The sequence below is a fragment of the Carassius auratus genome, chromosome 30, assembly GCF_003368295.1.
Source record: "Carassius auratus strain Wakin chromosome 30, ASM336829v1, whole genome shotgun sequence".
NCBI classification, from domain to species: Eukaryota; Metazoa; Chordata; class Actinopteri; order Cypriniformes; family Cyprinidae; genus Carassius; species Carassius auratus.
In genome coordinates, this window is record NC_039272.1 from 11,886,412 (window position 1) to 11,902,091 (window position 15,680).

Consider the following 15,680-nt stretch of genomic DNA (forward strand, 5'->3'; position numbering starts at 1 on the left):
TAACTTAAAATAATAACACCCTTCAAAAATATCTACTTTAAGTTTTTTATCAGCTAGTCCTGGCCTCCCTTGTGTTAAGTAGGCGTTGACATGCACGCGACAGACAGCGGAGTGAAGTTATCACCTTCCACCAGTCTTTCCTGATGTCTGACGACTGCTGTTGAGCTCATGCTCTTTCACTGAAAAAGTCTTTGCCTTTTTTATTTAGTATCTGCGCTTTTATTCATCATTTTTGAGCTGCACAGTTTGATTGAGTCGTGATGTTGTGGATTGTGGTGTTGATGGGGCTGCTGGCTGTGGAGGGCTCTGCGGCTGTGCTGCCCAAGAACGGTAAGACATTTACCGCCTGTCTCTGCACATGACACAGGCTCAAATATGATGAACTTCAGTAACATACAGTGCTTTGGCGAGAGGAGCAAATGTGAACTTTCTGTACTTTGTATTTTTGAAAGTGAGCATTACAATCTACTGCTGCTTCTACATACTTTAGGAAGCAAAGATCACTAGTGCTTACTAGTTCGTTTTTAAAGAAGTCGGCATCAGAGTTGGGGAGTAACTAGTTACATGTAACTGAATTATTCATTAAAAAAAAAAAAATTATCTGGTTCAGTTACTGAGAAAAAAAGTAATTAAATTAGCTACTTATGAAAATGTTAACGGATCCGAAGGGGTTACATCTGAATTTGTACACACACACACACAGATTTGACTGATTTATTTCCCAAACTGCATTGACTGCTATAAAATATGAGACACCAATGATTCAGGAGTTTATGACACAGAATAAGACTCATGCTTATTTGATAATTGTTTTATTACCTGTTTGGATTTATTCATATGATTTTTTTTATAATAGGCCTAGGCTACCTTGTTTTCCAAAACATTGTTAAATGCCAGTGTGTTTCGTGTCATAGCCTATTTATACAAATATTTGATTTCAAAAAGTAATCTCATAGCTAGCAAACCAAATCTCAAATCTGATTTTAAATCTCCATTTAACCTCAGAACGATCTCAGAGTAAGAAAGGTGCTAAAGTTGGATTTTGTGGTGCTTCTGCTTTAAAAATAAATTATTTTCATCTTAATTCAAATGATGAAGGATTGTGAATGTCTGACAATAATGAGTGTTGAGTCCTATAGAAAGGTTACCCTTGCCTGGTTTAAATGTTTCAAAAATGATTAATGGTTAAAACATTCATTAGAAATAAAGAAAAAATAATTCAAAGCAATTGACTGTAATCAAAAGAAGTAATTGAAATAGTTACACTACTTACTAAATTTTAAACAGGGTCATTTGTAAACTGTAATCCATTACATTTCCAAAGCCACCTTCCAGACACTGTTCAGCATTTCATTTGGTACACCATTTCTTTTTAAAACAAGACTGCTTGGCCGACAGTGTTCTGTAAAGTAAGGTGTAGTTGAAATATTATGCTGAAAGCATAAGTATTTATTAGCGTTTTTGGTAGCCTTATGATTTGCATTTGAAATAACACGAACAACTAAAAATCATAAAAAGCTTAAAACCTATATTTTAACCTATACACACACACACACACACACACACATATATATATATATATATATATATAGATCTAAAATGAAGTAGACAGTACATTAAATGAACAGCAATTCAACAAACAAAAAATTGAACAGTAATAGATTAAAATTTTTAGCCTATTTATGTTGAAACCATGTCGCCTACTGTCCCAGAATGGCAATAGATGATTTATTATTTACAGTATATATATATATATATATATATATATATATATACATATACATATATACATGTATATATACATATATGTGTGTGTGTGTGTGCTCTTGTTTTTGTGACATATCAGGACACAACTTTATATAATGACATGGGTAGGACACAGGTATTACAAGGACAGGGTGACTTATGAGGACATAACCAATGTCCCCTTTTTTTAATGATTATAAATCATACAGAATGAGTTTTTTTTGAGAAAGTAAAAATGCACAAAGTCTCCTGTGAGGGTTAGGGTTAGGTGTAGGGTTTAAGGTGTATACCGTTTCTACAGTATAAAAACCATTAAAAAAGTGAGACCTAAAAAAAACAGCGGTGATTTATATGATCAATGTGGCTTGCGCCAACCTTCTGTTTGTCTTGGTGGGATGGGATGACCCCACTTTTCACAAAAACAAACGTGTGTGTGTGTGTGTGTGTGAAAGGTTTAAATAATATATTACAGATGAATCCAACAAAATTGTGTTTGCTGGTTATTTATTTATGTAGCCTATGCTAGCTGGGATTAAGTAACATACACCTAAACAGTTTCATTATGTGCTTCTCCTTCCAGAATCGTTTATTCGGACATTTTCTGGTTTTTTCCTCACCGTCACGGATGAGCCAATTGATTTCCTGGAGCTGCTGGAGGAGGCCAGCGGCTCTGACTCGGGTCCAGTATCCAAACCCAAGAAACATCAACACCACCATGTGGTTAAAAAGACTTATCACATCTCTCCGGAGGCCTCCAGCTTCCTCACAGGCCGCTTGTTGACCGCGGTCATACCAACAATATATATTCTAGTGTTTATCATCAGTGCTCCTTTAAACCTCCTGGCGCTGGTCATGTTTGTGCGCAAAGTGAGACCTAAAAAAACAGCGGTGATTTATATGATCAATCTGGCTTGCGCCGACTTTCTGTTTGTCTTGTTGCTCCCGTTTAGGATAGCCTACCATTACAATGGAAATAACTGGATATACGGGGAAGGAATGTGTCGCTTCGTCACAGCCGCTTTCTACTGCAACATGTACTGCTCCGTGCTGATGATGATGTGCATCAGTGTTGACCGTTTTATGGCTGTCGTTTACCCGATGCACTCGCTCACCTGGCGCAGTCCGCAAACCGCGTCCGTCTTGTGCGCCGCCATGTGGCTTCTGTCCATCGGCGGTGTGACGCCTTTGCTAATTTCCAATCAAACCATTCACCTACCTGACCTGGGTATCACCACCTGCCACGACGTCCTTGACCTCCACCACCTCCGCGAGTATTACCTGTACTTCTTCCCCGTCATCTCTTCGCTTTTCTTCTTCATCCCGCTCATTTTTTGCACCGTCTGCTACGTGCGCATCATCCAAGCCTTGTGCGCGGCCAACGTGGAAAACCGCGCGAAAAAAACGCGGGCCGTTTTTATGGCCGTAACGGTCTTTTCTGTTTTCGTCATATGCTTCGCGCCCACAAACGTCATCCTGTTGTCGCATTATGTACAGTTCGTGTACAAGCACAGCGACGACGCGTCCTACGCTGGGTACTTGGTGTCCACGTGCATAGGGAGCATCAGCTGCTGTCTGGACCCTCTCATGTACTACTTCGGATCTTCTCAGTGCCAAAAACAGATTCTCGCTTTTCTCAAGTGCCAGGGCGCGGTAGGCGTCGAGAGGAGCGCACAGTTCACCAGCACCACCAGATCAAGCAAGCTAGAGAGTTTTAAAAGCAGCGTGAGCAGCCAGTACAGGAAGTTGATGGCATGAGCAGACTCCTTATTGACGCGTTTTGAGAACTTTGCAACTGGACAGGAGACCTTCTCAAACCAAGGACTTGTTTTATCAGGACCAGCTCATGACATTTAGGATGGGTGGAGTTGATTGCACTCCATCATCATATAATTTCCAAGAACATCCAAATGACTATGGCACTTAAAGAGTTTCTATGCTTTTATATATTCTAATCTCTGCTAATGTATAGATTATTTCTTTATTTTTGTATTCATCTATTACCATGTCAAGCTATATTCTTGCCAAAAAAATAAATACATGCATACATATCAGATATGTAATGCTTTGTAAAGGGAAACATTACAGTTGTATTTAACTTTTCAGTTTAAAAAAATAAATAATAATAATAATAATAAAATAAATAATAAAAAATATTTATATAAAAAAGAATACTGTGATTTTTAATTTTACATTAATCAAAAAATCCTCAAAAATGTATTACAGTTTCCATAATACAAAGCAGCACAACTGTTTTTAGCATTGAAAATACTAAGAAATGTTTCTCCAGCACTCAATCTGCAGAAAATAGAATGATTTTAGAATTCTTCTCTTTTCAATTACATCTTTCCATCCCCAAACTTTGTAAAGGGAGTGTAACAATGCAAATTATGTAAATAACGGCTTCAAATGTTGTTTAAATGACCAGCGTAGCTGGTCACCAACATATTTTGTGAACACTGATATGTGACATTAGTCGCACAGGTTTGTTATAGCCATGGGTCAAAATAATCGATTTTACTTTTATGCCAAAAATCATTAGGATAAGTAAAGATCATGTTCCATGAAGATATTTAGTCAATTTCCTACCATAAATATATCAAAACTTATTTTTTGATTAGTAATATGCATTGCTAAGGTATTATTTAGACAGCTTTGAAGGCGATTTTCTCAATATTTAGATTTTTTTTTCAAACCCTTATTCCAGATTTTTTAATTGTATCTCGGTCAAATATTGTCCTGTCCTAACAAACCATACATCATACATTTATTCAGCTTTCAGATGATGTATAAATACCAATTTTATTTTAAATATGTCCCTTCTGACTGGTTTTTGTGGTCCAGGGTCATGTATACTGGTTTGTCTTGATCAAGCTTTTTAACCTGCTCAAATTTCATATCCAGCAATTCTTATTTGACCATCTTAACAACAAGAATGTACCAGCATAATTAATTTATGGTGGCTTGAGGAGGTTTATTTTCCTCAAGAAAGGTTACATACACAAACACATATAAATGGTGAAAATGATTTTTATATCAGCATATCCAAATTCTTCACAGATAGCTGTATCAACAAGAACAAATCGACAAGACAAGAAATCTTGAGGTCCGTCAAAAAAAAAAAAAAAAAAAAATCAGGTCAGTCCATTACATTTAGGGATATACTGTACATTTGTCTTATTTTGGAGCAAACCTTTAGTTTGCCTAGACAATGTGTTTGATAAAGGATGATTGTGTCAGTTATCGTCATCTGATCAAATCCTTGTTTAACTTAATTTGATTATAATGAAGATCTTGAAATGTCATATTTAGTTCACTCAACAACAACAAAAAATTTCTGCTGTTCAATCATAACGTTGAATTGTCTGAATTAAATTTTATTAAGGAACTGCAGTTTTTTGGGCATCACCTGTGCTGTAAACCACAGAAAAAAAAAAAAAAAAAAAAGAAGAAAAAAAAAAACATTTACATAAAAAAGGTACATACAAAAACTTGAATCTGGATAGATTCAGTAATTAAAAAATGGATTGAGCCCTGTGTGAATTCAAACAGGAGAAAAAAAAAATGTGAAAAATTTTCAAGGTGTCTTCAGCTTTCTTTCATGGCTTGCTTAAGTTTATTCAGATTTAGTGTAGGATGAAGTAACTGTAATTCACAATAGTTCACCAAAGACAAAATGAGTAAATAAACAAAGAGCCGGTTTTGAGAAGATCCTGGGTTTTTTTGCTGAACACGGTGAAAACGTAACTCCTGTGCTGTCCTTTCACACACTCATTGTCATGTTTGGAGAATACTGCAAGATAGGAAGGTAGTATGAATGACAGCTGCTGCTGTATTTAACACAAATGATCCTATAGATAAGGCTTTCTGCATACATACACTTTCACTCTGAAATGGGTTGAGGAAGTTGCCACCCATTTCTCCATCATCTCTTGGTGTGCCAGGCTGATTATTCAAGCTGAGGTTTCCTGGGGAGCTCTGATGAATGTGAACATTGAGTTTGAGGACAGAAACCACAAATGAATTTCAGAGAAATGGTTGTCACTGTCTGTCAAAACAGTACAGAAACACCCCATACCTTTGGGAGGCTTTCAATGTCGCCAGATCCTGCTGTTGAATGGAGGGAAAAGGAAGATACTTTAAAGTATTCAATGAATAAATTGATTATATATATATATATACACATTATTATATATATTATATTTGGCATTGTGTTGTCAGTTGAAGCTGTCTTACCTAATGACCCATTCATATGATGAGGCTCCATGCCTGCCATGCTGCCTATTGGGCCATCAGAACCTGAACCTAATGGAAACTGAAAGGAGAAATCTTATAGGAAAACCAAATACATTTTAAATGGCCATATTTAAGAAATTATCAAGACTCACATTTGGCCTGTTTCCATTTGGAGGGGCTGAGCTGATCATGCTGTAAATGTTGTCACTTGAGTTGTTTGAATCTAAAAAAATCAATATTGTACATCACACATTAGTAGTCTTTTTAGAAACTGACCTAATCAAGATATTTTAGAAGCCATGAACAAGGCTTTTCACAGAATCATTTTGTTTCCCTGTGATGCCTTAAAATGTCTTAAAAGTATTAGTTACCTGCCGGACTTGGCATGATGGGTGTTCCTGGAGGGCCACCTCCTGCTGGGGGACCCTACAAACACACTGATTCTGCTTATTCAAATAGCCCGAGTGTGTTACCCAAAGTTACCTCAGACAAGGTAAAAAAAAAAAAAAAAACCTTAGACAACATTACCTACCGAATAACTGCCTGGAGAAGCGGATGAATAAGGGATCTGCAGGGAGAAAGAATGGGTATTTCTATTGTTTTGGATAGAATACTTTTGATCAGTTATCACATTAGAGAACTAACCAAATTGTTATTTGGTGGATTTGGCCATGGTCTTCCTCCTCCAGGACCCCTTTACACAACAGTATACAAATAAACAATGTTATACAATGTTATAAAGTAATATAATGGGGATTCTGACTTAAAGGGAGTATATATGGAATGATAATAGACTGTAATGTGAATCCAATTACATGTTAATCCCAGGCATCCCAGGTCCCACAAGAGCATTTAGGGGAGGTCTCATCCCACCACCATAATTCTGGAACACCAGTTATACCCAAAAACACAACATTATAATAAAGATCGCGAGCACTGTAACATGCTTATACAAATTTACATAATTATCCATGGATAACTCACCTGTGGTCCAATAGGAACCATTCCTCGAGGGGTCATCCTCTGCATGGGCCCACTCATGTTGGGATGGCCTTACACAATGGGAAACGGAAGCAAAGCGGTTTCATATTTCATAGTTTGATGTGTTATTACAGCTGTTTACAGAATCTACAGACACAGTTTCTATACATTTGGGAGGATTTCTGTCAATTTCAAACAAAAAGCATTTCATAAACAAACACACAAAGAGTAGGTGGTGAGGTGGACTTGATCATACTGTCATATTTACAGAGTTGTTAGCATTTGAAATACCTGGCTGTCTTGTAGGATCCATCCCACTAGTTAATAAAGGCTGGTTCCCAGGGCCCAAAGCCTGTTCAAACCAAGTAACAGTCATTATCATGCACCAAATGAAAACTTTAGATCCTGAAAATAGAATACATAAATACCTGACTGGGTATTCTGAGAGAGCCTCTGGGCCCACCTGGGTATCGAGGAGACATAAACTGCTGAGGAAACCCAAGGACACAGAACAATGAATTAAATTAGTCTGCCTACAGTACATCACTCAACAAATGTCACTTTTCACCCAGCACCAGAGCAACTGAGTGGCACCATACATCACACCACCAGATGGCAACACTCTAACACTGTATTTTACATCTGTAGTTCAACGTACAGTATGTGGCTTTAATTCATACCTCAATGTAAAAACAGGAAAAGTGTTTACAGTAATACAGTAAGTCTATGGAGTGACTCTACACTTTTCATCGCTAAATCAAATTCTAATGAAGAACTATCCTGTTTTACTCAAACACATCACACAAAATGGCTTGCAAACAGCAATTCACATTGGGTTCAGTACAAAGGAAAGTGCTGTATTCCAACAGATGTGTATATGTGAAATTCAAAGCTGATATCTCAGAGGGTTGGTTAAAAGAAAACTGGATCAAACTGTGAGTATGAGAGAACAACTGAAGAAAGTTAGAACTGACAGCTGGATTCTTAGGGAATCTGAGTTTAAGACTATCAATGAGCGATTGTCAATACACATCAGGCAGGACAGCAGCTCTCAGACTGGCTGCTGACAGTTAATCAATGTATGTTCTGGTGCATTATCACTGATGTACACACAGTCCAGTATTTATGCACTCGAAATCCTCCTTTAAATATAACACATTATAACAGACAATTGAACAAGTAATTGAAAAGACACACATCTTCTCTTTCCAATTAAAAATGAAAGCATGGAAATCCTCTCATAATCTGCTGCTACAGACATCCACATATAGTTTGCTTGGCCTGAATAAATATTTAATTGCCCACTCATTCATAATCTCTCCTGACTCAGCACATCTCTCCCGGTTCAACTGTCAGTCACAGAAGAAAAGAATTTCTCACTGCTTTTATCTGAATTAATTTCTTCCATGCCGCTCTTTTGTTGTGTTTTAGACGGTAAAAAAAGCACTGTCATTCAGTGACCTTTATGAAAAAGATATTTCAATGAAACAATGTTTCAATTAATTTACTATTTAAAAGTTAAAAACAATGTATAAAATAACTATTGATAAATATCTTAGTCAGGATAGGACACTCTTTAGCAAAAAAATAAATAAAATAAAAATACATTCTGAAAATTAGTTTTTCAAATGAGGTTGGTGTGAACAAATCGTATGTCTCAATGCAATACCTCATTCACACATAAAATGTGTGTGTGTGTACCTGAAAAAATCCCGGGGGCAAAGGCATACCATCTCCAGGAGGACTTCCAATCATTGGATTCTGTGTCGCTGCAGCACTCTACAGGACACACACACACACACACACACAAAACTTTTTTTGATTTTTAAACAGGAGTCAGATGTTACATATCACTTTGATAAAAACATATGCACGTTATAAATAACCTGAAAATGAATGACATTTTGAAGACCAGAGCAATAAACAAGCAGCAAAAATGACTTTAAACATCAGCACTGTATAATAATTGCTGCTCTTTTTTATGGCTAGGCAAGTTACTGTACACTGCAAAGTCGCATAAAAAAGTCACTGCACTAAAAAAACATGGGCACACTAACAAGCATGAAGTATTTCTAAAAGAAACTTCTCTCTGCAGCAGAGGTGACAGCACCGAGATAGATGTCATTAAACAGCCCTCTAGCAATAACATGCACATACACAAACCTAAAGCTTGGACAATGAGAGGAAATATGAAACAGTGGGAAGACATAGACACTGAGAAGTTGCCCTTTCTGGCAAACACATTTTGTCCACTGAATAATTAACAGCACTAGTGTTGATGTACTACAGTTTCGCTGGTGGTTTAGGCTTTCTGCTTGCTGGAAATGGAACAGAAGCAACTGTTTTCCCCTGTTTGCCCCTTACATACACTCACGGCAGTTATCTGTGCTGTGAACATCAGGGGTTAATGATGCCTGTCTGGATGACTATGAATCCCATCTGTACTCTACAGTACTTAATAGCAATTAGGGTGAAAATAACAAAAAAAATATGTCTGGGTCATAATGCATTTCATCCCAAAAACCAAAAGACAAAGGGAAATTATGATTACACAGTCCAATTTTAAGCACAGACACTGCACCAATTTTCTCAGAAGACTCCAAGTCCAAATATGGCCAGTCACAATTATTAAAAAATGTATGATAGTACAAACAAGTGCAATTGAAATCATTTATCCTGTAAATGTACGTTTTTAATGTTTCTTACTTTGTAAAGAAACAGCTGTACTATACACACAGCCAATATGTTCCAGATTGTAAAAGTTTAAGCCTGCAGCAGCTCTAAGTTCATACATTTCCATATTTATTAGATTTGCTCCTTCTGTCTGCAATAAGGAGGCAGTCAGACTGAGTGTGTGTGTGTGTGTGTGTGTGTGTGTGAAAGAGATTCCTCCAGTGGCTGGCTGGGTAGAGACTTATTTCTCTACTCATTAGAGAAACGTGGGTAGAATGGCAAGTCCCTTTGTCTAGACTTTCTCATCAGCTGCATCAGGACAACATCCCTATTCCTCACACTCAGAGAGAAATAAATCTACTCAGATCAAAAGAGAGAAGCAGAAAACATTAGATCCAGTCTGTGAGAACTCTTGAATGGAAGATGAATGTGGTAAAGGAAAACTGGAATTCAGTTCATGTAACCAAACAGTATAAAGTTAACTTGAGAGAGAAAAATCAACTATTGACATACATCAAACTTACACTGACATTCATCCAAAATACAAGCAACTTTCATAATCTCAGTCATTCTCGCAGCTGTTCTTTCAAGCATGTGACTCGATACATAAGCTCCACTGAGAGACAACCGAGATTGATTATATAGTGACACGTGAACCTGAGCCATGTGTATATGATGGTTAGATTAGCCTTTAAACCAGCCGAGGCGAGAACACAGACAGAGCAATATAACAACATGAAATATACCAGTGATACAGAAAGGAAGGAAGACTCTAGCTGCCCTTCTCTATTAATCTCTCCCTTGCTCCCCACATCCATCCATTCATCCCCTGTCATACCTTTGGACACTTTTTGAGCAAACCAAACATAAATCCAGAAAGGTTTTACCCCAAAACAATACAATAAACCATTGCATATGTTTTTATAGGGTAGAAAGCAAATATGTTTTATGTCCCGAAAAGAATATGGGACTTTTACTGTTTTGCCACTTTATTGACAGGATGTGAATCTATTGTTATTTGTGGTGGAGAAATTTACAGCCTTTCCGTATGCCAGTAGGTGGTGACCAGTATCTGTGTTTGTTAGTGACTCATTGAGTCATGTATTTTATAAAAACAATGATTCATTTAGTAACTAAACAGGGAACTGTAAGTAGCTATGTCCCAATTCAGGGGCACAGACTTTGGAAGGTATGATCGAACCAAGTGTTGTTAGGGCAGCATAGCCTCTTGTCACCTAAAAACTGTGATAGCTGCTGTAGACGAGTGACAGTAACATTTGTACTGAACTTGTTTGAAAACTATATTCAACTGTCAACTGAAAGCAAAGCAGGGTTCACAACCTGTCTAAATATGTTCACCTTAAAAGTACACAATAAAAAGTATGAACTATTTATAAAATCACATCTTTAAGGTACGTCAACATACAGCTTGTGTCTGTAAGTGAGTCACTGAATCTTGCACTCAACTGATTCTTTCCGCTACACATTTCTTCAGCCTCTGAATTGGGATACAGCTTGTGTTTATGAGTGAGTCACTGAATCTTTTGCGCAGCTTAATGTTTCAGCAAGCCTTATTCATTCAGGAATGCTACACATTGTTTGAAATCTCAACAGTTTTATAGGGCCGCTTTATTGGTGGAGCAAAAACAAAGCATCTGGAAACCTTGATTGTGCCTGCACATGGCCTCGAAATTACAGTGGCAGTAACGGGATAGCAGCCATTCACACTGAATGTGTACAGTGTTTGCATTCCACTGTCAGTTTTCTGTTGTTTTTCTTTGTGAACACATGCTAGGCCAGCATGTTTCACTGTTGCACTTGTGTCGTTTGCAGTATTCCAAAAATGGCCCACTCAAGTTAAAAAAAATAAAATTACTTTGAAAAAACTTTTTGTTTTAATGTATTCTGTGATAACCCATTCAAGCACAATATCAGATTCAGAACCACAACCTGGAGCACTGGTTGTGTGCTAAGGATGGAGGCAGAAGCCTCCTGGGTAATGATGCAGTCCTATAACCACCAGGCAACCTTTCCCTCAATATCTGCAGTCTAATCTAATGCAGTGATGAGGTCATCCTCGCCACATCTCCTCTCCTGCTGTCTCTCTCTGCTGGAAACATTCTCTGCTTTACAGATGGCAAGCTTTAACCAACCAGTGTGTGTTTGCTTCTGTGTGTGTTTGAGGGGGTTACTCCAGGACAACAGTGCTTTTCAGTTAACCCACAATGAACACCCATCCCAGCTGTTAACTCACTCTACCCTGAATCCACTTCTCGGCCTCTGGAACACGGCCAGCCAGACATTACAGGAACCTCTGAGAATACGTGTACGCATACAAATTCAATTGTGTGTAAAAGTACCCTGGCTCAGATTCTGTGCATCAGCCCATATTGAGATTAAATACACAATAATGATAAAAGGATTCTCCCCATCATGCCGATCATCTTTCACACTGGCCCAAACAACACAGGGGAAATCAGTAGAAGCAATGGGGTATAGTTATTTTTAGAGGAGTTATTAGGATAAATGTTATTCAGCACCATAATATGAATAAAAACACAAAACTATATGTATTATTTCTCAACATATTTATAATATAATTTAGTTTAATTAAACATAATAATATAATAAGCTGATATGCTGTATGTAATCTCAACGAGTATGTTTTTGTAATTGTATTATTTGAGTACTTCACCCAATAATGCCACAATATTGTTGAACAAAATCATGTTATCATAGTCACTGAGTTACCACATTTTAAAGTAAAAAGTTTGAACACCCAAAGATTTTGGTGCAAGAGATAAGCATTTAAGATAACCAAGGGTCAACAAGCATATGTAGGCTACACTATTCAGTGTGGCAGCAATAATCTAAGCTCTGAATGTGGGTACACTCTGTGAAATATCTCTCTCCATTCAGGGGTGAAAATCTTCATTAACATGCTTGAATAGGCTGCATAATATTATAAGCCATTTCATGCTGCCGTGCATCCCCTCTTTCTCTCATGTTTAATTTGCTACTGTTTGTGTTCTACTCTGTGTGAGAACAAAGAAAATGAAAGCGCAGAAGAGACTAGCCCTAAGCCAGACAGGAGAACATCAATAGGGAATATGAAGGATGTTCATGTAAGGACATTGTGTTAAAGGCTTATCAGAACTTGGAACAAAATATGCCCAGGATTTGCCGGTTTATTAAATGGTGCTGATTAATAAAATCACTTGTAGATTTAGCTACAAACTACATACCAAAAATGACTTTATATATTTAACAGAGCACCACTGTTTAACCAGGAATAACTTGATTTTGAGTCATATAGTGAATATCTATAAAATCGGAAAATAATGGTAAAAATCATTTCACGTTTAGGTTTTAGCATGTTCTTCATCGAGTCGCACTTAGCCAGACCTTCAGCCACTATATATTTTTACTTTCCAAGTTATTTCAGTTTCCAGTGAAATTAAAGTTACAGGTGGGAGAACAATCGTAGATGCTATTTTTTATGATCCGCTATTTATGCTTTAAGATTGCATTAGCCCTCTGATGAATGAATGATCAAATCACAAGTAATTTTTTTTTTTTTACAATATATTATATTTTGAGGGAGTTACATATCTGTCCACTGTTAGTGCACACCACAGATCAAATGTAAGAGTGTGTGTCTATGGGTCAGGGGTGTGTGTGGGGGGTGGGAGTGTTGGGCTATTCATACACATGCGAGCACAAATACAAACACACAGAAGCACACACACCCTCCCATCACACACTCAAACACAATCATGCATACATATATCTGCACTCGTACAGTATGTATGCGTGCCTACATTTTTATATGACCTAATAAATTAATATAGACTGTAAGCATTGAAATAAATCATCAAATCTGAAGAGTATTTAATATTTCTTTTCAATAAAACCATTCAAGTGTAAATTATATAATAACCTTAATAAAACACAAAAAAACCTAGGCCCATAGGCAGAACTATACCCTTTGGTGCATGATGTCTGCTGACAGGTATATTAGAAAAATATTGTTAAAATCTGGATGAAACTATTTCTGAAAAATATTTTTTTTGTACCTGTCTGATTGTCTGAGAATAAAATTATTTAACACTTATTGCCGAGTTACACGGTGCTTCCCCTTTTCCTGCTGCCATTTTGATTATATTATACAATATCTAAAAAAAATATAATAATAAAAAAACAACAACAATTAAATGGAATCGTAGACAGCATTTTGGGGGTTCACCAGTTGGTGGTTTTGACATGATGCTACATCTTAAATGGATCAAAATGGCTAACAAATAGCTGTCCACTGTAGTGGACACGATGCATCAGAGTGCGACACAAGTGTGGCCTAATAGTGTTCCAGAATATGTTACATTTAAATATAGTTTAGTAGTTTATTCTGGATTATTTAAGAGCTATACTGGTGTAAACAGTGTGATCTCTTATGTTTAATTATAACAAAAAAATAAATAAGGGGATACTTTTTTTTTTACTATTTATGTCTGTTTTGTTGAGGTGGTCCAGCTATAATTTACTATGATTTAAAATTAACAATTATAATGAGATTGAGAAAGTACTATATAAATGTATTGATTTAAGGATCAAAACAAAAATATCCTGATTCTTAAATCTATTTAAGGACTAACAATCTTGACAAAAGTAATGACAAATATAGGAAACTTAATACAAAAGTCACACTTCACCATACACGGAAGATTCAGCAATATGTATTGTATTGATACAATTGTATGGCATCTATTCCAACCCCTCAAATTTATGATTATCTGCACTGGAACTAGTTAACAGGCAAACTGTTCCTTTCTTGAAAGGTGATTGAACAGCATGCAAAGTGTAGCACTAAATAACACTGACAAAATCAACTGATCTCCACAGTCTCAGACTTCATTCCATTCATTTTAAATGACAGAAAGGCAACAGACTACCTGTCATTGTCTGCTGAGTTATTTTTTTTCTACACACAATGAGTGGGTAAAAATAGAGTGTGTTTGTGATTGCCAGGGAAATGGAATGTGCTCATTTAGACAGGAGAGAATAATCTGCAGAGCACTTACAGCACAGCAGACAATATTTTCATGCTAAAAATGGCAGTTAAAGGTACAATTTGTAAGATATTTGCAGTAAAATATCCAAAAACCACTAGGCTAGTGTTATATATTTTGCCCAACTTATTACTGACAATATCTCTAATGTTTTCAACTACTTGTAAATCATGAGAAAATTTCCATTCTAAACAGTGACACAGGACACTGCAGTCGCCTGTCAATGAGGTTAGTTACCCTTTGTTACCGTCTTTACTGACGTAGAAAACACATGACAACAGTGTCGTGGACAAATGCGGAAGTAGTGTCTAGCATCCAGCAAACCACTAGCTTGCTTCAAGCAGTTCCTTATTTACTTCTTCTTGCACGTTTTATGGTGGATTGTGTTTCTTATTTTATGGAACATAATTACCGTCTGCTGCTGGTTCTATCGACAAGGACAGCTCCCTTTACCGTAAGTGTACGGGCCAACCAAACGACCCAAGAAGAGTTTGGGACAAGATGAGAGAAAGAGCGAGGATAAATATCGGTGTTGCATTTTCTAGATGGAGAGAACGTCGCGACAAACTTCAACTAGAAAGAGATGCCGATATTGCTTGTGTTTTACTCGACAGGTGAGTTGTTTTGATTCGAACCTTTACAGAAAACATATGCTATTTTAATGATCAACAAGATTAGTATTATTGGACATACACAGCAAACGCGGGGCAACGCGTCTCTAGACCCGTGCAAGGACGCGTCTGATCGCATCTTTGCATTGACTTTGTGTGTAATCTACTCGGGCAAATCATTGAACTCGCGTTTGCCATGTATAGCCAATTATTGTGTTTGAATGTACACGAATGTACACGAGTTGAAAAAGTGGTAATCGTTTTCATATCATCTGACTAAACAGTAATCAATTAATTTGATAATTTACTGTCAAACTATATTTGCTGTATTGTTGGGTAGAAGACAACAAATCCCATCATTCCACACTCC

General features: G+C 36.9%; 2 protein-coding genes across 4 annotated transcripts in view; one reads left to right on the forward strand and one right to left on the reverse strand.

Annotated features, from left to right (window-relative positions):
* Positions 1 to 104: 104 nt before the first annotated feature.
* f2r (coagulation factor II (thrombin) receptor) lies at positions 105 to 3,796 on the forward strand. The gene is made up of 2 exons (XM_026211381.1): positions 105 to 330; positions 2,327 to 3,796. Exons 1-2 carry the CDS (start codon positions 261 to 263, stop codon positions 3,499 to 3,501), a joined length of 1,245 nt encoding a protein of 414 aa, XP_026067166.1. The 5' UTR covers positions 105 to 260; the 3' UTR covers positions 3,502 to 3,796.
* A 961-nt stretch (positions 3,797 to 4,757) lies between these two features.
* The window catches only part of ssbp2a (single stranded DNA binding protein 2a), a 28,514-nt gene continuing 17,591 nt past the window's right edge, over positions 4,758 to 15,680 (reverse strand). Inside the window, exons 5-17 of one of the 3 annotated variants that reach the window (XM_026211385.1) lie at positions 8,662 to 8,739; positions 7,389 to 7,448; positions 7,252 to 7,312; positions 6,964 to 7,031; positions 6,795 to 6,862; positions 6,625 to 6,673; positions 6,512 to 6,547; positions 6,351 to 6,405; positions 6,132 to 6,202; positions 5,980 to 6,058; positions 5,822 to 5,850; positions 5,623 to 5,721; positions 4,758 to 5,536 (exon numbers count right to left, since the gene is read on the reverse strand). In XM_026211385.1, the coding sequence (XP_026067170.1) occupies positions 5,507 to 5,536; positions 5,623 to 5,721; positions 5,822 to 5,850; positions 5,980 to 6,058; positions 6,132 to 6,202; positions 6,351 to 6,405; positions 6,512 to 6,547; positions 6,625 to 6,673; positions 6,795 to 6,862; positions 6,964 to 7,031; positions 7,252 to 7,312; positions 7,389 to 7,448; positions 8,662 to 8,739 (783 nt within the window). In that variant the 3' untranslated portion in view covers positions 4,758 to 5,506. Of the gene's footprint in view, positions 5,537 to 5,622; positions 5,722 to 5,821; positions 5,854 to 5,979; positions 6,059 to 6,131; positions 6,203 to 6,350; positions 6,406 to 6,511; positions 6,548 to 6,624; positions 6,674 to 6,794; positions 6,863 to 6,963; positions 7,032 to 7,251; positions 7,313 to 7,388; positions 7,449 to 8,661; positions 8,740 to 15,680 lie in introns of all 3 variants that reach the window. The other 2 variants (XM_026211384.1, XM_026211383.1) reach the window with 2 other exon arrangements.